Source organism: Pipra filicauda, unplaced genomic scaffold, assembly GCF_003945595.2.
Source record: "Pipra filicauda isolate LSUMZ 115617 unplaced genomic scaffold, ASM394559v2 scaffold193_size2426894_pilon, whole genome shotgun sequence".
Lineage (NCBI taxonomy): Eukaryota > Metazoa > Chordata > Aves > Passeriformes > Pipridae > Pipra > Pipra filicauda.
This window is the reverse complement of record NW_024104302.1, coordinates 595,318-616,339: the sequence shown is the minus strand read 5'-3', so window position 1 is coordinate 616,339 and position 21,022 is coordinate 595,318. Positions and strand designations below refer to the sequence as shown.

The following is a 21,022-nucleotide window of genomic DNA, read 5'->3' as shown; positions in this document are numbered from 1 at the left end:
AGCATCGGAAAGTTTCAGTGCTAAACCCAACTGTTGAGGTTTTAAACAGCTATTTAAGAATTCATTTATATCAAAACTATTTTTAAAGGTTCCAAAAGCTTCCCCTTCCCCTGCCCTAAGGGGTAAGAACCACTGAAATACATCCTGCACTTGAAACCCCTGGGTTTGCTGCTTCCCACTGTGCAGAGCTGGGCTTCTTTGTGCTCCCAGCTGCCAGAAATCCCATGAACTCGAGCATCTGTATTGATGGGTGAATCTATTGTTTCTAATCTGGTCAGTTGATCAATGAAGAGCAGCCTGTTAATTAATTGTATAATATTGTACACAAGGTCCCACTCTGCATTTATCCAGATGGATTTGGGATTTGTGAACTGTAGCTGCTTTCCCTAAAGAGTTTTGAGAGGATGTAACCAGTGACTTTGTTCTTCCCAGCCTTCCCAGCTTTTAGCTGACAAATAATTTTAGAGGGACACAGTTTCAAATTTCATAGTTCAATTATTTATTCCAATGCTCAATATTTTTATACTTTGAGATAATGGTCCAGAGTGGAGGAGCTCGTTGAAGACGCACAATTTTTGTTGAGAAGATGCACAATTTGGTTCTTATTTCATTCAAATGTCCCGGGGGGTCAGTAGGAGCAATTAAAATCCTCCTCCTATCCCGAGGGCCTCACGGATTCCACGTGCAGTGAGCTGGGGAGAAGCTGGAAGGAGCAGCAGAGCCGGGCGGCGCTTTCCCCGGTTCCAGTCTGCCAGAGGGACCTTTTGTCCTGCCCTCCTCCCCCTTGAGATAGGTGATGGGACTCAAGGAAAAGTTGCATCTGCCTGACCTGTCCACTATGATGTTCTACTTGTGCTGTTTTGGTTCTCATGCAGATGGAGGGAACGAGGAGCCACCAGACCGAAGACAGGCAAGTGTAGACTCCCGTCAGAGCCGAGCTGGGCAAGGTAAACCTGAGTGTTCTTCTGCCTCGGGGACTCGTCTCGTGTGTTCGCCGTCGGTGCCTCCCACGTGTTGTGTTTCTCGTAAAACTGTGTGATCTGGAGGGCTTTGTACCCGCTGTTGTTGCCCCCAAACGTGCTGGCATTCCCAAACCCAGACAGCCTTTGTGTGGTTGAAGGGGTTTACCCGAATTCCTCCTGGCTCGGCACGGGTGGACCTGCAGAGTCCGCACTCCAGAGCGCGGTGTCTCCGTATTCCAGCTGGGGAGTTACACGCTGGAGCTGGTGCTGCTGGAGTTCTTCAGCTCTTACCAGCCCAAACCAACGCTTAGTTTCCAAGTTTCCACTCGCCTTCCCCCCGATGGCAAAGTGGGAACCCGGCAGGTTCTCCATAACCGGATCATCCCTCTCCAAACCCCGGGATGGGATGGAGAAGGACCTGTGTGTACCTGCCTGGGGGCTGAGCAACCCCGTGTTACATCTCCAGCTTTGCTTTCCTTCATCCTGCAGGAACAGGGCAAAAGGTCTGAGGAAGACAGTACTAAAAATAGGATTTATATTACTGAAATAACAGTTGTACAAACTCTTTGTCGAGTATCCATCCCTCAGAGTAGGTTTGGTGGTTAACAGCACACAAAGCCATGTAATGGGGATTTCTGTCCCTGACAGCACCAGCTCTTAGATCTCTGCTGGCTTAGGTGTCCTTTGAAACAGCTTTACTTAGTTTTAAGCATTTTCTCATTTGTGAGGATTGTGCAAATGCTGGATTTTCACATGGCTTTGAGGCTGAGCAGCATTTTTGGGAAGCAGGGCTCTGGTAGGTGCTACGTGCATTGACTTACTTTCTCTTTGGGATCGCAGCAATAATTTTCCTTTCATTTAGGTTCAAGCCTGTTGTTGTCATGGTGTCCTAATGACTTATTATGGAAGCCTTTTCTCCAGAGCATTGTTCTTTTTTGGCAGTATTCCAGTAGTGCCCGGGCAAAATGAGTGAGTGAAGCTACGATCAGAACTGGGGAGTTAAAAAAACCCTGAGGCCCTGTGAGGTGTCAGCTGCTCTGCTCACATAGGATCTTTTAATTACTGGTTTTAAATTCGTTATTTTGAATTTCCTGCTTTTAAAATAGAGTGAAAATAAAATGAGGAAGGAGCCAGGGACTTTGTAGCTGCGCAAACCCTGTGGCCACCTGCGTACAAGGAGCTGTGTTTCAGGGTGCAGAATGAACCCTGATATTGCTCTTCCCCACGTATTCTGAGCTCCCATAAAGTTGCTGTTGTGTTCCTGCTGGAAGCTGAGCCTTCCTCTGCCGTGGCTCCCTGGGATGTCCTTCCCTGTGTCTGGCCCACGTGGTTTCTTGTTATGGAGCAGAGCAGCTGAGTTGCTGCTGGGAGCTGCCTCCAACACTCCTTGCACACACTCTGCTCTCTCAGGTTCCCTTTCAGCCTGGATATTCAGGATCTTCCCTGCCGTGGGAAAGGGGCGAGTTTGGGCAGAGGATGTGGGGATTTGTTGCAAATCCTTGTCCAAGAATCACCAACCTGTTCCTGTTCAGTGGGTCAAGGAACTGCAGGAACTAGCAAGGAGTGTCACCATAAGAGGGGAAAAAAGGGGAAAAGGTCAAAAAAGCTTCCAACTTCTTGGAGAAACAAGCTTCTGAGCTAAATGTTTCCCTTTGCATCAGTGGGTGCAGTTGTAGATGCAGACTTTCTGCAGTGTGGAAGGAGTCTCCTTGCTCCATAAAATATTATCTTTTAACTTTGCCCTGCTCTGTCCCCATCACTTGCAATCTGTCTGCACGTGTTAACGGGTATTTTTCATGCTGGTGGGTTTAAGAGGGTTTATTATCCTTGTGTGAAGCATCCAGCTGAAATGGGGCAGTTGTCTTCTTGTTCTTCCACCTCCCACGTTGGCCACACGATACTCTAAGTGTCACAGTGTCTGCAAAGCTTCGTTGGCAGGACAAGAGGAAACAGCCTCAAGTTGTGCCAGGGGAGTTTAGGATGAATATTAAGAACATTTTTCTCCTGGAAAGGGTTGTCCAGCCCTGGCACAGGCTGACCAGGGAAGCAGTGGAGTCACCATCCCTGGAAGTGTTTGAAAAATGTGCGGGTGTGGGACTTGACACAGTTTTGTGGTGAACATGGTGGTGGTGCTGGTTGATGGTTGGACTTGATGGTCTTAAAGGTCTTTTCCAACCTGAACAGTTCTGTGATTATCTTGTAAAACTCCAAGAAATAGTTAATTAGTTCAAATATGCACTTTGCAGGAACATTCTATTTAAGTATATTCCGTAAGCAAACTGTCCAAGTTCCAGTTCAGCCATGAATGATCCCTAATTCCAGGGTTTGTTAAACCCAATGTTCTTTCTTACCAAAACAAATTTCAGACTGTTTCAGTGACCTTGTGTGTGTGTTCATTTACTCTTCCAAGGGGTGAGAGAAATTTTGACATCTGTGAATGAAAGTGGTACCTTGTGGGAGTTTTGCGAGTTCGCTGTTTTGTTGTAAAGCATTTGAATTTTAAGAGGGGAAATGCTACTGAACACTTTACCAATAATTCCTTTATTTCTGTATAAAATACTGCCCTTGATTTTAGGCAGATTGATGAAAGACACTGGGAGCTTACACCATAATAACCAGTAAAACACATGGACTTGGAGGTCTTTCCCAGACCTTGAGCTGCAGGAGATGCCCCTGGTTTATTGTTCCCTAAAATCAGGCCTGAGACAATTCAGACTGTTTTTAAGAATCAAAATCAGTGGTGGCAAATGTTTTTTTTTCATGCCTGGTGCCAACAAATGCATTTTGAAAACCCTCTGTAGGCTGGTTTTGTTGGCGCCGGTTTTGGCAGCAGTGGTGGTTTGTCTTCCCTGGAGCTCCCAGGGAGCCTGACCGGGCTGGCAGAGTCAGCAGCAGGTTCAGCTCGTGGCATCTGAGAGGGTTCAGAGAGCAGAGGGTGAGAGCTGTGTTTGGAACTGTCAAAAGCAGTGTGTGTGTGAAGGGTGTTAGTGCTTGTTCGCGTTTCCCGTAAAGGATGGTACAAAACCGCCGAGAGATGTTCCTGAAAGTTGGCATCTGGAATGGATGGATCTCAGCCACTGGTGCTTCAACCTCCCAGAACCCTTCAGGAACCAGTCCAAGATTTTTGGCAGTTATTTCCATGTGGGTTTTTCCAACAATATGTTGGATTGTTCACGTTGTCCTTTGGATATCGGGAATGCAGCGAGTCCATTGTCTCCTCTGGAGCACCATGTGTTTGAGGCACTGCCCTTTTGTCTTCTCCCCACTTTTGTCTGTCTCCTCTTCTGTCCAGCAGTTACATTTTCTCTTGTAAACATATTCTCACTAGCCATTGAGAACAGCACAGCTATCCAGTGGAAATCCAATAAGGAACATCTTTATGGAGGGAAAACATCAGCGGGCACTAAAAGCCAAAATCCATCTCGTAACAGTGTGGCAGAAATGTGGCCTTCTCACATTATTAGTGATGAAATATTCATGTTAACAGTTTCAGGTTGGTTTTGCAGACGAATTATGAGTAGTCTGGGTTAGGTGGTTCATCTTACTGACGAGAGGTGGAGATCCAGGTGTCCTTGACCCCGAGGTTTCCATATCTGCAGCTAATGGGAGGAACCTTCTGGCTCCTGACTCTTGCTGATCTGGAGCACCTGCCCTTCATTTGTCATTAATATTGATTGCACCAATTAGCAATATGTGCTTTTATTGTTCTATCTCCACTTGTTTGTGTGTTATTTTGTGTCTTACATGTGGATCTTCAGTGATGCGACCCCCACACGGGCTTTGTGTGTCTCTGGGGAGAGTTGGAGCTGGTGCTTGTTGTTGGAGGCTTTTGTTCGTCCATTTTATTTGGGGGTTGGGAATTTTGGGGGGCTAAAGATCCTCATGTTGAAATTCAGTTCAACTGGAAGAGTCTTTTATTAGAAACCCACAATCTAAAAACCACCAGTTTGGTGACAATCGCTGTGTTGGAAACTGGCGACTCTCAGACTCTGACAGACAAATTAAGAATATTGAAAGAAATTCTTCATGGTTCTGCTGTTCATCTTGTAGAGAGGGGTGCGGAGATGCTGTTCCAAAGTGCAATTTCTTTAAGGGAGGTGTCAACACTGTTCAGGAGGAGCACGGGCGAGCGGGGCTCCCCCCGTGCCAGTGCCTGTCTTGGAATGACAAAGCAGGATCCTCTCCCTTGCTCTCTTTCTAACCTGTTCATTTTGGTTTTTCTCTCCCCTCCAGGCACCTCCACAGAGAACGACTGTGCTTTTGAACCCGACTACGCAATTCCTCCTCTCCCAGTGACCGAAGGTATGCAGCACATTCGGATTATGGAGGGCATGTCCCGCTCCCTTCCATCCTCCCCCTTACTCACACATCAGTCTATCAGTGTTCGGCTCCAACCTGTGAAGAAGTTAACTGGTAAGGACTTTAATAAACTTCACTGGGGCTTTTAAGGTCCATTGGTGCAAAAATCTGTAAGAAAAAAGGCTTTGAAGGGCTTCTGTGTCCAAGTCATTCCCTCGTTTGTTAAAGCAGCTGCTTTGGTCAAACCCAGGGATGGATTGGATTTCGTGCCGACAGAGAAATCTTTCTGTTCTGAAAAAAGATCTCTCTGGTTTACAAATGTTCTCTTAGTTTTTCTGAGAAATTTCTCGGTGTGTTTTAGTTCAGCTTTGTGTTGTGGTTTTTGCACAGGGGAAGTGTTACAGTAATTTCAAAGAACTCGATGCTTAAATTTTGAATGCCAAGAGCACATCAGAAAAATGATAAACTTCTACAGCAAAGTGACTTTTTTTTTTGGTAATTCATGCATATTTTTAAACTGTTTTGTTTATCTGATTTGCTGGGATTGTGGTTTGAACACCTAGAGATGGTGAAGTAGTTGGATTTTCAAAAGCACTTGGAGTTCAACATCCATATAAAAGCCTGAAAAAAAGTGTTTCTACTGGTAACAGTTTGAAAAACTTGTGTTTTGCCTAAAATCTGACCCCACTCTGTGCCCACCTTTAAGAAAAAGCAGCCAGTGTCCTGTGCTTGTACTGAGGGAAACCTCCAAAAAGCATTTTTACTGTCTATAATCTGACCTACAAGGGAGCTCTGATACACGTGGTGCCTTTTGTTTTCCCTGCTCTCTGTTGAAAGGAGAAATTGGGAACAAGAGGGAGAGATTCTGAGTTGTGACAGTCACAATTCCATGATTGGGCAGGGCAGCTCTTTGGAGCATCCCAGTAGTTCCTCAAAAGACCTGGAATTCCAGCAGTGGCTTTTGCAGGTGGTAATTCAAGGAGAGGGATGAGGATTCCTCCAAACCTCAGGGGTTGGGCAGCTCCCTGGAGCCTGTGCTCACCCTCCCGTGGGGTAGGATAGAGCTGCAGGTGTTCACCTGGTGAAACATTCCTCTGTCAGGGAGATTTGGGAATGACATGCTGCGAGATGTAGGCCTGGAAAGGTTGGGGACAAACCAGGATGGTGTCCATAAAATGCTGAGAACTGTTATTGCCCAGAAGCAAGAGAAGAAAAGTGCAGGCTCCCACTTTTGTTCAGAGCTCCATTTTGGGGTCACACACGAAACTCCACTGGATATGCATTGGGAAGGTGACTCCATCTGTCTCCTGCTTGCATACTTTCCCTTTTCCATCTGTTTGAAATCCCCTGTTCCAGCTGCACCCAGGCCTGTACCAGCCAAACCCCTGCTCATGCTCTGCACGTCCAGGTCTCGATGACTCCGGCAGAGCTCCCCGTGCACTTGGAATTCAGGGGGTGTTTCCCTGCATTGGTGGAGTAGATTTTTAAAATTATTAGTTTAATTTGCTGTTGATATTGTAAAAGGAAGGAGTTTATTTTCCACCCTTCTGCAGTCATGATAGGAATTTGTTTGCTTTCATAGGGTGACGTGGAAAGGAGCGGGGAAAGCAGCACTTCTGCTCTTTGTTATTCAGAGTATTTATCACGTTTCCTCAACTATTCCTTATGGTCTGTCTCTTATTTACTACTAATCTGAGAGATTTAGAAAGCAGAAATATCCCTCAGCAGCAGAAAGAATCATAGAGTATCCTGAGTTGGAAAGGACCCACAATGAATCATTGATCCAACCCCTGGCCCTGCACAGACTCCCCAACAATCCCCCCCTGTCCCTCAGAGCATTGTCCAAACCCTCCTGGAGCTCTGGCAGCCTTGGGGCCGTGCCCACTGCCCTGGGGAGCCTGGGCAGTGCCAACCACCCTCTGGGGGAAGGACCTTTCCCTGAGATCCATCCCAACCCTCCCCTGACACAACTTCATGCCGTTGGACAAGGTGGCTGGGGAATGACATTTATCAACAGATAAAAAGTTGGGGGGTTATTTTTTGCTAGGGGACGTTGACTGCCAGTTTATATAAAGACCCTCCTCAGTTTTATTCATCAATATACCAGCATGATAGAAAAAAAATAAAGAAAATTAGGAGTTAATATTAGATTTGTGAAGACAACTTCACAGCTTGATCTATTTTTTGATGTGTTTCTCCCCAGTTTCACCCAATAACCCTCCCTGATTTTACAGCAGCCTGGTAAATGCTATCACAGCACACTCCAAACCTGGCAGGATTGATAAGCAACTTGATTCAAAAATCTTCATGTGACTGGGGGAGCTTTCAGATAAAAATCAGGCACCAGGAGCTGAACAGTGAATGCACAGGCTCACAGGCTCACTGGCTGTCAGGATCCTTGTGGGTCCCTTCCAGCTCCGGATATTCCGTGTTTCTGTGATTCTCTGGTGGTTTCCTCCTCTCCTGTGTCTCATTCTGCTGCCCAGTGGTTAATCCTACACAATAAGAGCAGTGATTTCTGTCGGAGAAGGGATGAGGGTGATTCTGGGAGACTGAAGTTACAAAGAGAGGCTTTTGTCTGCCTGACAGTTGCCACATGGATTTTTCAAAGGGACCTTCAGAGCATGGAAAATTGTTGAGAAATTATCCAATTGTAGGGGCTTTTCATGCTGTTTGCTCCTTCCAGACTTTTGTGTGGCACTGCCCCATTCCTGTCATAATTCCATATCTGCAGAGGGGCTGGGGAGAGGATGGGACTGTTTGCTGCATAAAAATCTTCATTGTCTCTTACATTATTTTTTTTTCCCTAAAGCTTTAATTCCTGAGACCATTTACCAGATATTTGCAGCAGCCTGACAGAATCTGAAGGGGATACAGAGAAGCCAGACAGGGCTTCCTCAGGAACTATAATGACAGGATAAGCGGGAATGAGTTAAAACTGGAAAAGGGGAAATTTAGGTTAGATATAAGGAAGGAATTGTTCCCTGGGAGGGTGGGGAGGCCCTGGCACAGGTTGCCCAGAGAAGCTGTGGCTGCCCCTGGATCCCTGGAAGTGTCCAAGGCCAGGTTGGACGGGGCTTGGAGCAACCTGGTCTGGTGGAAGGTGTCCCTGCCCACGGCAGGGGGTGGCACTGGATGATCTTTAAGCTCCCTTCCAACCCAAACCATTCCATGATTCTATGATAATATACACTTTTAAAGTTCTTAACCTGGCTGATTGGTAACCGAGTCAGCTTTCCATCCAAGAAGTTAAAGCAGTTAAAATGTCTGGGTTTGGTAAAAAGCCACAGGAACACTTTCCACGGGTGTTGGTTTTCTGTCCAGAGGAGCTGAGGTCACTCACATGTTGGTATCTGGGTTTGCTGGGTATGGAGACTTGGCTGGATTCAGAGGGTGATAAATATTCCATGTGGGTGCAATTTCCACTCTGCTGAATAGTCTGGTGATTAAGAAAACTCAGGTCATTGTGGCTCTGAGGGGTGAAGTAATAGTCAGCATAAGTAATCAGCTCTCCTCTCCTGCCTGTGTCACCTCTTGTTTAGCACTGGCTGAGAACATATTTAAAATCAGCACATTTAACCTCAATTTCTGTTGTTCAATATTTTTTTTTTTTTACAACGGTGGCTTTATTAGCAAGTGTAATGTGAAAAACACATAATAAAAAGAAAGCAAAACCCCCACCCCCCCAGCCCAGGATAAGTAAGTGAAGACACCATTTTGTTTGTTGTCTGGGAGAAAATTAGCACTTAAAAGTTGCCGTGTTTGTTGCACAGAGAGCAACTGCTTTCGAAACAATGGGGTTAAATGTGCTCCCATACATGAAAAGTGTGTTATTGCTTCCTCAAAGCCATGGCTGCATTGAAAATAATGCTGTGTACCTGCCTGGAGGACAGGGATTGCTTTCCAGGAGGGGTGCTTAGGGATGAATGTCTCTAAGTGCTTTCATGAATCGGTGCCAAAATACTCCTGTTAGGTTAATAAATGAGATATTGGGCTGAAAAAACTCGGCTCCTCACGGTTTCTCCTGTTCCTGTGGAACCCAGCACGTGCAGAGGGCTCACACAAAGCCCTGTGCCGCACCCCACTCCTCCTCCTCCTGCTCAGGAAGGAGTGTTCATTTACATATTGCACATTTATATGCGCGGGGATAATTTTATTCATCCCTGTACTTGGCTCTTGCTATTTTTTTCCCCGTTGAATGACAGACTGCAAGCGTTAGGATTCTCTTAGAAAGAGCACGTGTGTGTGCTCAGAGGGAGGAGGGGGGAATATTAGCAGGAAATTTAGGAAAGAAATGGTGTTTTTCTAACAAAAATCTGGCCTAGATGCTTCGGGTTGGATTCTCATCCCTCCTGTATCCACTGGGAATCAGCTGCTCCCGTGTCTTCAAAGACATGGGCCCGGGGAACTGGTTTCATGGCAAACCCTCTGCTTTGAGAACGTTCTTCCCTTGTGCTTTGGGAATGTGGGAACTTCACAGAAGTGAGTAGGAATATTCCTAGGTGTGTTCAGGCAGTTAACAGCAGCCTCTTTGCTGAAGAGAATGTGTATTCTTTCACTGGATCCTTCAGATCAGGGCAGAGCAGGATGGAGATTTGCTCTGCCCAGTGACACCAGTAAGGACCCACCGTCGTGGTTCTCAACACCTCCCAGTCCCCACAGACAACATCCCCTGGGCCACCATCCCCCCTGTCACGTGGAGTGCTGGGATCTTGTCACCTCCCCACCCCCCTTGGGATACCCTTGCATCTCTTGGGAGTAGCCATGAGGATTGTCACACCCCCCTTCTCTGCACCTTCAGCAAATGGTTTGATATTCTCGCTGCTGGTTGTAATTGTGGGATTAAAAAGCTGAGCTCTGTCTGCTTGAAAACTTTTAATTGTTTCTTGTTTAGTGCTGACAGGCCCGGATTAATGATTGCAGCCCCTGGGACCACTTGTTCTCTCTCTCTCTCTCCAAAGTGATGCACCAGCTCAGCTGGGTGGGAGCGGGAGGGATGCTGAGGCCCAGCTCCAGGGGTGGGAGTGCTGGGGGGAAACCAACTGGGCTGGCACATGTGGGAAGTGGTGGAGTCACCACTCCTGGAGGTGTTCAGAAGATGTGTGGATGTGGCACTTGAGGACGTGGTTCAGTGTTGGAACGTGCTGGTGGTGCTGCATAGATGGTTGGATTTGATGATCTTAAAGGACTTTTCCAGCCTTAATGATGATTCTGTGATGTGAGGGTGAGGAGGGACTGGCACAGGTTGCCCAGAGAAGCTGTGGCTGCCCCTGGATCCCTGGAAGTGTCCAAGGCCAGGTTGGACAGGGCTTGGAGCAACCTGGGCTAGTGGAAGGTGTCCCTGCCCATGGCAGGGGGTGGCACTGGATGATTTAAGGTTCCTTCCAACCCAAGCCATTCTGAGTTTCTGTGTTTTTTCAAATAAAACAGAGTCATCAAAGGGAAGGATTTCTAAATGTTAAGATTCCAGTTGCTGAGCACGGGCTCCAGACCTGCAGTGTTGTGTTGGTGTTTGATCCTCTCCCTCCCAGTGCATTGTCTCTTTGAGCACGTGTGTCAAGTGAAAAGCTGCTGATGATTGTGGAAAATAGTGTGGTTTTCCTGCTCCATGCTGTACGTGGAATACAAACCCTGGCCTTACCCACAGCTTGCTGTGGCAGCTGTGTGTGAGTTGGCTTTCCCTGCTCTGCTGTACCTGGAGATGCTTTGTGGGCACCACCAGCCTTCCTTGCCCAGCAGCAGTTGGGTTACAGGTTATTTTGGGGATGTTTTCCTGTCCCTGGGAGCAGTGGCAGCATCAGTGTTGGTGGCAGTGCCACTCAGGCTCTCAGCCACCTGATGGTGCTGCAGTTTGGCTCATCTCAGCCTCACTCTGTGTGGACAGAGCTGCTCACCTGCGTGGGGCTGGGAGGGCTCGGTGGTACCCTCGTTACCACAGACGTTCATTTGGGTCGTTATTATCATCTGTACGTTTCCCTTAATTAATAATTTCAGTTATTTCAATTCTAGTTATTTGAACATGCTGCAAAATCATGTTGTTTGGCTGTGTTTTGGCACAGCTCTCCCAGTGCAGACGTGTCCGGGCTGGACACGACCGTGTGTCGGGAGATTTGTGCCCATTCCTTCAGTGTGAACAATGAAACCTGTGCCCACCAAGAAGGGGCTGCTGCAGCTTTAAAGCATCCGAGGGCTTAGAGCCTTTTAGTATAAATTGCTCCCAGAATCCATGTCACAACTCCTTATATGGTGCTGCTTTTTTTCCCTTAGTTGCCATGCCAACAGCAGCACTGCACCATTCATCAGCTCCGGTCCTGGGCTGCATCGCCAGCCCCCCGGCTTACTCCGAAATGTTCGGGAGAGCATCCCTGAACCGCTCACTCCTCCTTTATTTCCCTGTTCCTTCAGCACTTCGCTCTAGGAAAACAGCAAATTAAGCTGCGCCATAGAAAGGAACTGTAGAAATCCTCCGTTTTCCCCCCCGAGGGAGGCGTAAAGGCTGCGTTTGCTGCAGCGTTCCGGAAGGAATTAAAGCAGCTCGGGGGACTTGGCGAAGAGGGGAAGGCTCCGTGTCCACGAGCTTCTCCAAAATCCTCCCGGAGCCGCTCCGTGGCCCCCCGAAGATGCTGAGGTGATGCTGGGGTGATGCTGAGGTGATGCTGGGGTGATGCTGAGGTGATGCTGGGGTGATGCTGGGGTGATGCTGGGGTGATGCTGAGGTGATGCTGAGGTGATGCTGGGGTGATGCTGAGGTGATGCTGGGGTGATGCTGAGGTGATGCTGAGGTGATGCTGGGGTGATGCTCGGAGGGGCGGCGGGCGCCGCAGGGAGCCGCCGGTCGGTCGGTCGCGCTTTTGGGAGCGGAGCTTTGACATCAGCGGCGGGAGGTGTCACCTGTAACATCATCCTGACGTGGGGAGCGGCGGGATGGAGCCGGCGCTAGGGAGAGGGGGGCACCAGAGGAGGATCCGGGCTGGAGTGCTGCTCTCCAGGCGCTGGGATCCCTGAATTCCCAGCCCGGCCGGGCTGCACGCGCAGGGGATGGGGAGAGCAGACAAAGCCCTGTGAGTATTTGGCCAATTTGTGGTGCCTGGACTTTGACTGGAATTGTGTTTGGCGTTCCTCGGCCTCCTCTAACTGCAGGAAATCAATGTGCAATAAGGGATTCTGGGGCTCCTGCTTGGCAAGGAAGCCATTACTAGGAGGGATTTGGTGTCAGGAAGGGTGATGCTGCTGCTGCTTATTTGTCTTGTAGTTGTTGTTGCAATAGTTTTACATAATCCGAGTTTGTCACCTCACTCGCATGTGCAGAATTCCTCCCACAAAACCAAACGAATGTGCAGTGAAAAAATTCCATTTCTCAGCATTTGCTGGAACAGATCTGCCGGGGAGAGAGTTGAAAGTGCTACAGATACCAAGTGGTTTGTTTTTAAAATGTTAGAACAATAGGATTGAGATAAGGTTTTCCTTCTCCGTTCCAAAATGACCACAGATTAGATTGGAATGGATTGTAAAACCCCCATGTGCTGAGAGAGGGAGATATTTGCTTCTCACAAAGAGTTTTAATTCAGTGCTGCTAGAAACACAAATAAATAAACAGTCGTTATCAAGGTATGATTTGAGGAAAAGCTGTTGAAGTGCCTGGTGCTCATGTTGCAGCTCATTTTTGTGCTTAAAATTGTTGGTGGCAGGAGAGCTTTTGCTCTTTTTAAGGTATTTTTATACCGTAATGTTTGCACCAGGCTTGTGTTCCTTTTTATTGAATTCTCTGTCATACTGTGGGCAAGACACTGATGTGAAATTCCTGGTTCTGTGTGGGAGTGGAGGTTGGGTGGGAGGCCCACCCTGCACCTGGGGATGCACAGCAGATCCAAGGCACCCAATTACCTGGGAAGTGCCCCCACATTCGGGGGGGGGTTTCAAGGTGCATAGTATGTGTTTTTTTTTCTGGCCATAATTCATTTTCCGTTGAATTTTCCCTGATGCCACGCAAACCGAGGCTGGCTAGAGGTTTCACAAGTGGAAAACTTGCGTTTTGTCAGAATTATTGATTTAAAAAATGACCTGACACACACACACACACACAGAGAAGCAACACTTCATTGTGCTTCGGGCACATGGATTTTCAGTCCTGTCTTGAACTCTTGACAAACCCCGATGTCTCAGGAAGAATTTTTTCATGGAAAGGGTGGTCAGGCACAGGAAGGGGCTGCCCAGGGAGGTTTGGAGTCCCCATCCCTGGAGGTGTCCAAGGAAGGACTGGACGTGGCACTGAGTGCTCTGGGCTGGGGGACAAGGTGGGGATGGGGCACAGGGATGATCCTGGAAGTCTTTTCCAACCTCAGTATTTCTGGGATTTTACCTCCAACAATGAACCTGCTGGAGAAGGATGATCCTCGTTCAGTTACAGTAACGTGCACTGAATATTTTTTTCCTGGTGTGCCAGTTCTTAACTATCCATTTTTGGGATTCTTGCTCCATTATTTTTGGACTTGTGATTTGTTTTGACAGGCACAGACTTAAATGGAAACCAACTGGGCTTGCAGAGATGAAACAGGTGGATGAACGTGCCCCTGTGTACCCACAGATGCACATTTATCTTTATTAAACCAACAGAACTCTTCGTGTGAAATGGGGAAATTTCCCACTTAAGTTTTTTTTGGAGCTCCAAAACTGTCTTTGAAATTTATGCAGATAAATAATACGTCTGTTTGTAACTTTTGGAATTCAAACAAATCCTGCATTTGTTTTTATTTGCTGGAGATCTGTCAAACTTGTGACGTTTTTGCATTGATTTCTGCGTAGTTTGGACGTAACTGTTATTTTTTTGAATGAAAGCAAGGAAAAAACTGGCAGATCATATTTATTGGCTTTTGAAAGTCCAGTTCTGGCATGGATTTGCCCCAGTGCTGTTTATAAGACAAACCCTATTCTGTCTTGTTTTGACACCCTTCCATATTGACAGAGTAGGAATTGCAAGCGAGAGATGCAGAAAATCCCACATTTTCCCTCGGTGTTGGTGAGGTTGTTGCCTGCCCACCAGCCCTGCAGAACCTTTAGAATTTGCTCTTCCCACGGATTGTATTTATTTGCATCGAGGCTGTTGGACTGCTCAGCCTTGCAGAGGATGTGGTAAACATGTCATCACAGCCCTGGAGCTGGGAGAAGGTGATAACAGCTCTGCCTTTCACATCATTCCGTAGATGCTTAAACAAAGGAAGGACCCCAAAAGTTTCTTTAGCGCAGAAAAACGTTAAAAAAGGCAAAAAAACCCAGTCGTGAACCTCCATGGCTTTTTCAGAGGCTCGGGGATAGGAATTGTCCTTATTTCACACTGGGGCTGCACAAAATGGAGCATCTGTCACGATTACACTTCTGCTGTGTGAGAATCTGAATTTTTAGACGTAGCTAAGAGGTTTCTATAGCAAGAGGAGGTGGTGTAGGAAGCCTCCCGTGGAGTTAAATCAGGCCATCTCTCTTCCCTTGGCTACGTCTTTCCTCCTCCTGCTCCCGGAACGTGCCCTCGGAGGTGTCCTGTGCACTTGGGAGCAGAGGAGCCTCCACAGGATTCTCTTTGGAATAAGCCCTTGTGTCCTCCTGGGCTGCTTGTTTTCTGGGGAAAAGCCATCATCTCCAACTGGGCGTGTTCTCTGGTCTTCTCCTACTTCTGTCACAACGGGACAGCCTGGTTTGGAAACCTCTCCCTGTGTCCTCATGACTGGGGTGTTGGGTTGGGTCACTTCCCAAAGGCTCAGCATTCCTTTGGCAGAAGTTGATTTCTGGTGGGATCTGTCCCTGGTTGGCTCTTATCCTGCAGGAGGCCCTGGTCAGGCTCAGAAAGACTCAGGGTCTTGTCACCAGCTTTGGGGTGGTGCCACTCATGAAACATTCCAGCAGCACGTGAGCAGGTTTCTGGTGGGTCATTGCAGAGCCCCGGGCTGGATTCTCATCCCAGATCCCTGACCAATGCCCAAACCAGACAGGAGGTTGAGGATTGAGCTGGATCTTTGGCTCTGGGCCTTTCCTTGGCACTTGGCATCTCTTTCCTTGCTCCAGGGTGGCATCCCTTGAGTAGCTGTTGGTGCTGTGTAATTCCAGTCCTGGATAAAGAGGCTACAAAAGAGATGGAGAGGGGATTTTTATGAGGTCATGTGGTGGCAGGACAAGGGTGAATGGGTTCAAACTGCCAGAGAGCGGGGTTAGACAGGATATTGGAAAGGAATTCTTGGCTGGGAGCATGGGGAGGCCCTGGCACAGGTTGCCCAGAGAAGCTGTGACTGCCCCTGGATCCCTGCAAGTGTCCAAGGCCAGGTTGGACAGGGCTTGGAGCAACCTGGGCTGGTGGAAGGTGTCCCTGCCCATGGCAGGGGGTGGCACTGGATGGGCTTTGAGGTCCTTCCAACCCAAGCCATTCTGAGATTCTGTGATTAATGGCTGGTTTAAGTTTATTTGGAGTTCTATCAAAGATGCCTTTGGCCCAGAACATCCCAGCTGTGTTGGGATATACCTGTGTGCCACGTGTTGCCAGAAACCTTCACCAGCAGCTCTTGGCACCTCAAAACATGCAGTAGTATAATCCATCCCTCCCCATGCAGTTCATTAAGAAATAACTTATTTTCTGTTACCAAAATATGACTCTTGGTTCGTTTCCAAGTACATATTGTGCATATGCATTTCTGAACGAGCTGCTTTCTTATTCCAGCATCAGCTTTTTTAACAGGCAAAATAATCCCCCTCTAAGCACCCTCTTTGTTGAGCTGCAGCTGATGGCCTGAGGTTTTTATGCTGCAGGTGGAGATGGGCATTTTTCCTGTCGACAGAGAAGGAACATCCCCTCAGCTCAATGAAATGAGAAAACAAATTAACCCAAAGTGGCTTGAAATGGTACTTTGACCAAAGGAAAAAAAAATAAAAATCCTCACTTGCAGTGTTTATTTGGTTCAGTACATCTGAATTTATTAAAGCAGCTCTTGAGGGTCTGACATGTGCCATGTTGTGCCTGAGTGTCACGTGTCTGACAGGACCCACAGGTCTGGACTGTCTGTCACAGTCTGAACCCTGATTTTGAAAGAGCTCCCGTGGCTTGTTTGGAGGTCTGAGCCTGATGCCTCAGCAGGTGCTGCTTCAGGTCTGGATAGTCAGTTATTTTTCAGGATTTCTTAAACACCCCATGATAATTTCTTTATCCTCTTGCTCTATCCCCCCCAGTTAGAAAAGATTCTTTTGGAGTCGTGTCCCAAACCAGCCTGGTCAGCCAGGCAAGAGCCATGGCAGTGGAAAATGGAAGTGTTCTGAAGGATTAGAACATTTCTAAAAGCTTTTCTGGTTTACCTTTTTTTTTTTTTTTTTTTTAATGTTTTGCACAAGTGAAATAAATGATGTGGTGCTGGACCTGTTGCTGGTGCTCTGGAAAACAGACCAATTCTTGCTGCCCAGTTAATCCAAGGGCAGGTTGTGTAAGGGGGATGAGGAGGAATAACTCCACATCATCTCCTGGGAAAGGAGGCACTGCTACACTACATATGGGCTGAGCTTTGGCTTGTACCACATTGGTTGAAGTTTATCTTTGGGCAGAAGCCATTTGTGCATTTCTGAATAACCTTGTTGTGTTTAGAAATGCATTGTTCTGATCCCCAGCTCTGCCGAGCACGAACCACCTCAGCATTACACAGCCCACTTGGTTGTGCCACAGGATTAAATTCCTGCTTTCATGTTTGCATCCAAACAGGACCTAATGTGTGGCACTGTGCAGGGTTTGATTTCGGAAGGAAGTGGGTTTGCACCGTAAATGCTTCATTACAGGATAATCACACGTTTATAGCTGAGCTTCATGTGAGGTTTGCTCGAGAGCTGTGGTGCTTTTTGTTTTACAGTGTCTGAGACCGTGAATTCTCAGCAGAGGAAATGTATTTGCCAGCTTTTGTAAACCTGGATTAGCAGCTGCTCATTTAAACCCAGCGTCCTTTGCTCCCAGGGATTCAAAATTTCACCTCTTAAGCAAGCAAAGGTTGTTTCTGTCCCTTTGTGGTCACAGGATGTGTTTGGGTGTCATGATAGTTCACGAGGAGGTCAAGGATGTTCTTTCCTCCTCTGCCTTCTGGGTTTGCTTTTTCATCCTTTCTGTGATTTTTCTCCATAAATCCAACACAGACAAACTTTATGTCCATGGATCCCTGTCTGCCCTGTTTCTGTAGGAAGCAAGACTCACTATTTTCCTTCTGATCAGTGGTAGAATCATTCAAATCAAGTTCTATTTAGACAAGTTGGGCTTAAATTCTTTGTGCTGTTTTCTTCCCTATTAAAATGTCCAATTTCCTATTTAATGATGAATGGACATGATTTGTGAGTGAATTTAAAGAGCCCCTTAAACTTTTACCAGAGGTTTGCATCTTCATGTCATGGGAAAAAAAAAATAAAAAAATAAGGACTGAGTGCTTTGTTTGCTGCAGTTCTTCTCAGGGTAGGTTTTGAAATTTCTGGAAGCAGATTGAAGCTTGTCCAGCACGCTGTTCATAAGAGCAACAGTAAAATATAAATTATATAAATATATATAAAATATAAATTATATGAATATATATAAAATATAAATTATATAAATCTAAAGGAGCTATACCAAAAAGACAGGAAATCCAACCTCTTGCCAAGCTGAGCTTCTACTGCAACCACAGATTGATTTGGGTTGGGAGGGACCTTAAAGATCATCCAGTGCCACCCCCTGCCATGGGCAGGGACACCTTCCACCAGCCCAGGTTGCTCCAAACCCTGTCCAACCTGGCCTTGGACACTTCCAGGGATCCAGGGGCAGCCACAGCTTCTCTGGGCAACCTGTGCCAGGGCCTCCCCACCCTCCCAGGGAACAATTTCTTCTGGAGCTTTTCTGTTGAATTTCTGGAGCTTTTCTGTTGAATTTCTGTTTATCTTTCTCTTTTTCTGATTCTGGAAAATGTCAGCTTTGGAGCCCCCAAAATGGGCAGCTGGGGAGTGGCAGAAGAGGAGGGATGGGATGGGATGGGATGGGATGGGATGGGATGGGATGGGATGGGATGGGATGGGATGGGATGGGATGGGATGGGATGGTTGGAAGATGAAGGCCTCAGCGCTGTGAGGAGATGTGACAGCCCTTGGGTACTGTGAAAGCTGGGGAGGGAAAAAGTGCAGATGGAAAAAAGTATTGGATTCCAAGGGGGAGAAAGAACACTTGGTTTGACAAAGGCTGAAGTGAGGAAGGGGCACTGAGGGTGCTGAGGGTGCAGAGAAGAACCGAGCTGGGGTGAGGCAGCGCCCTGGGGCTGGTTGTGATCCACGTGTGTGTTCTGGGGCTGCCTGGGTGGAACTGCCCACCCTGGAGCCCCCAGACCAGCATGTGTATCTCTGACCCTCTCATAGAATCACAGAATCAGCTGGGTTGGAAGGGACCTCCGAGATCATCAAGTCCAACCCTTGATCCAACCCCGCTGTGGTTCCCAACCCATGGCACTGATGCCACATCCAGTCTCACCTTCAACACCTCCAGGGATGGAGAATCCACCCCTTCCCTGGGCAGCCCATTCCAATGGCTGAGCACCCTCTCTGCAAAGAAATTCTTCCTAATCTCCAACCTAACCCTCCCCTGGCACAGCTTCAGACCCAGCCCTCTTGTCTTGCTGATGGTTGCCTGGGAAAAGAGACCACCCCCCCCCGGCTCCCCCCTCCTGTCAGGGAGTTGCAGAGAGTGAGGAGGTCTCCCCTGAGCCTCCTCTTCTCCAGGCTGAGCCCCCCCAGCTCCCTCAGCCTCTCCTCATAGCACTTGTGCTCCAGTCCCTTCCCCAGCCTCGTTGCTCTCCTCTGGACCTGCTCCAGCCCCTCCATGTCCTTCCTGAGCTGAGGGCCCAGAGCTGGACACAGCACTCCAGGGGTGGCCTCACCAGTGCTGAGTCCAGGATGGTAATGTCCTGCTTCAAGGTTTCTGTGTGGGCAGGAAAATCACTCCACAGAGGGGGGAGCAGGAGCAGCAACTAAACCTGGAGTCTCCAGTGGCTCTTTGGCTTATCCAGCACATTGTTCATAAGAGCAACAGTAAAATGTGAATTATGTCAATCTCTATATTAGGTAATATATATAAAAATAGATATTTATACGTATAATCTTTAGATGATAAAGATAGATATATATATATAACTTATATAAATCTAAATGTTGGAGCTGGACTGAGCATCACTCTTGCATTACAGGCGGATTTTTAGCTTCTTTATTTCTTCCCCCCTGCTATAAGAAATGTGTAAATAATGGAGCTTGATTCTTCTCAGGCACACAAAGGCGCCTGTGGCTGCATTTGGGAGACCAGCAGCCACTCTGTGTGTTGAGATTCAGGGCTGGAAGGAGCTGGGGTCCCTTTGGTGTGGTGCCATTTGCAGGTTGTGGAAGGTCGAAACTTGGAATTCCTGCAAGGATTTTCTCAGCAGAGCCAAAGGCAGGCTTAGGAGGATACAGGTTTTATCCCTGTTATACTTTCCTTTTTATCTTCTCAACCATGGAAGTGAGTGGGTGGAAGTGAGAAGGTGTTTTTGGAAGGGAAGGCACCAGCTTGGTGCCTTTGTGTGGATAAATGCTCCTGGCCTTGTTGCATTCCAGGGCTTTTTGGGAAGAGAGTGCTGCCTTGCCATTCACTTAAAGGACTAGACCTGCTCCTCTGGGGGGACATCTCACTCTCAGGATGCACATTCCCTGTAGAGATTTTGGGTCTTAGTCCCCCTGGTGCTGAGGAGCTGTGCCCCCGACAGCGGGTCTGCTCGGACCCTCTGTGCTCACAGAGTCCTCACGGGCTCGTTAGGTGTTTTAATTAAATCCTCCAGGCCTGCCATGTGTCCTCCTTGGTGGAAGGGAAGGCTGATGAGCAGTCATCACTTTTCCAAACAGGAACTTTTAACAGCTCCTTTAATTTTATGAGGAAATGAAGAATTTGAAAAGCAAATCTATTACTGAAAACTAAAGGCGGCTGAGTGAGCGATTTCCTGAGGTAAAATCCACCTTTTAAATGGAGCATAATGCAGGTTTTTAAGCGTTAACAAGCAAGTGCAGCTAATTCAGGCTTGTGCCTTGCCAGATAAGCAGCTGCATTTTAAGGGTAGAATATTCTGTGAGGCTCCTACCAGCAAGGAAACACGGATCCTAAATCCAGTTTCATATGAATGGAACAGTTTTGCATCTGTGTCAGTGTAATTACAGCTCTGCTGGTACCAGCTAACCCACCTAAATTAGTTTTAGCATAGCAAGATTTGAATGGCTGGCAAATAGAAATAAAATTACCTTCTGCAGTCACATCCCTTGCCTTTATTTTAAATGCTGTTATCAAGCAATGAATTTATATTGGCTTGAGCTGTGTAATCCTGTCATAAACAGGTTTGTGTAAGGAACAGGATCCAGTCTCTCACGTGCTCTAACTTGGGATTACTTGGGCTGGGAATAGTGGGATATTTCACAGTTTAGCCTTCTCTCTTTCATGGTTACAGTATCTTGGTATGATCTTAAAGATATGGTGGGAGAATGAATGAGATCTTGTTAATGTGCAGCCCAGGCTTGCTGCTGGCCTTGGCCCCACCACTCCTGTCCCAGTTTAATTTGCCTGTATAATTTGATCCCCACCTTTGATCGTTCCTGGCTGCTTGTAGAACACTCAGCAGCGTTCTCTCAGCGCTGTCCAGAGAGAAGAATTCCTTTCTGCTGTTTTTCTTACAGTTCCCTTCTAAGCCTGGAGTGCAGGTTTTCACTTTTTACCGCTCTGATTA

The 21,022-nt window shown here is 47.3% G+C and overlaps 1 protein-coding gene across 5 annotated transcripts in view; it reads left to right on the top strand.

Annotated features, from left to right (window-relative positions):
• The window catches only part of TANC2 (tetratricopeptide repeat, ankyrin repeat and coiled-coil containing 2), a 235,032-nt gene that overhangs the window by 84,259 nt on the left and 129,751 nt on the right, over positions 1 to 21,022 (top strand). The window contains exons 4-5 of one of the 5 annotated variants that reach the window (XM_027745287.2): positions 876 to 947; positions 5,196 to 5,375. In XM_027745287.2, coding sequence (XP_027601088.1) covers positions 876 to 947; positions 5,196 to 5,375 — 252 coding nt within the window. Of the gene's footprint in view, positions 1 to 875; positions 948 to 5,195; positions 5,376 to 11,669; positions 11,912 to 12,300; positions 12,323 to 21,022 lie in introns of those variants that run through there. The other 4 variants (XM_039380377.1, XM_039380379.1, XM_039380378.1 and 1 more) reach the window with 4 other exon arrangements.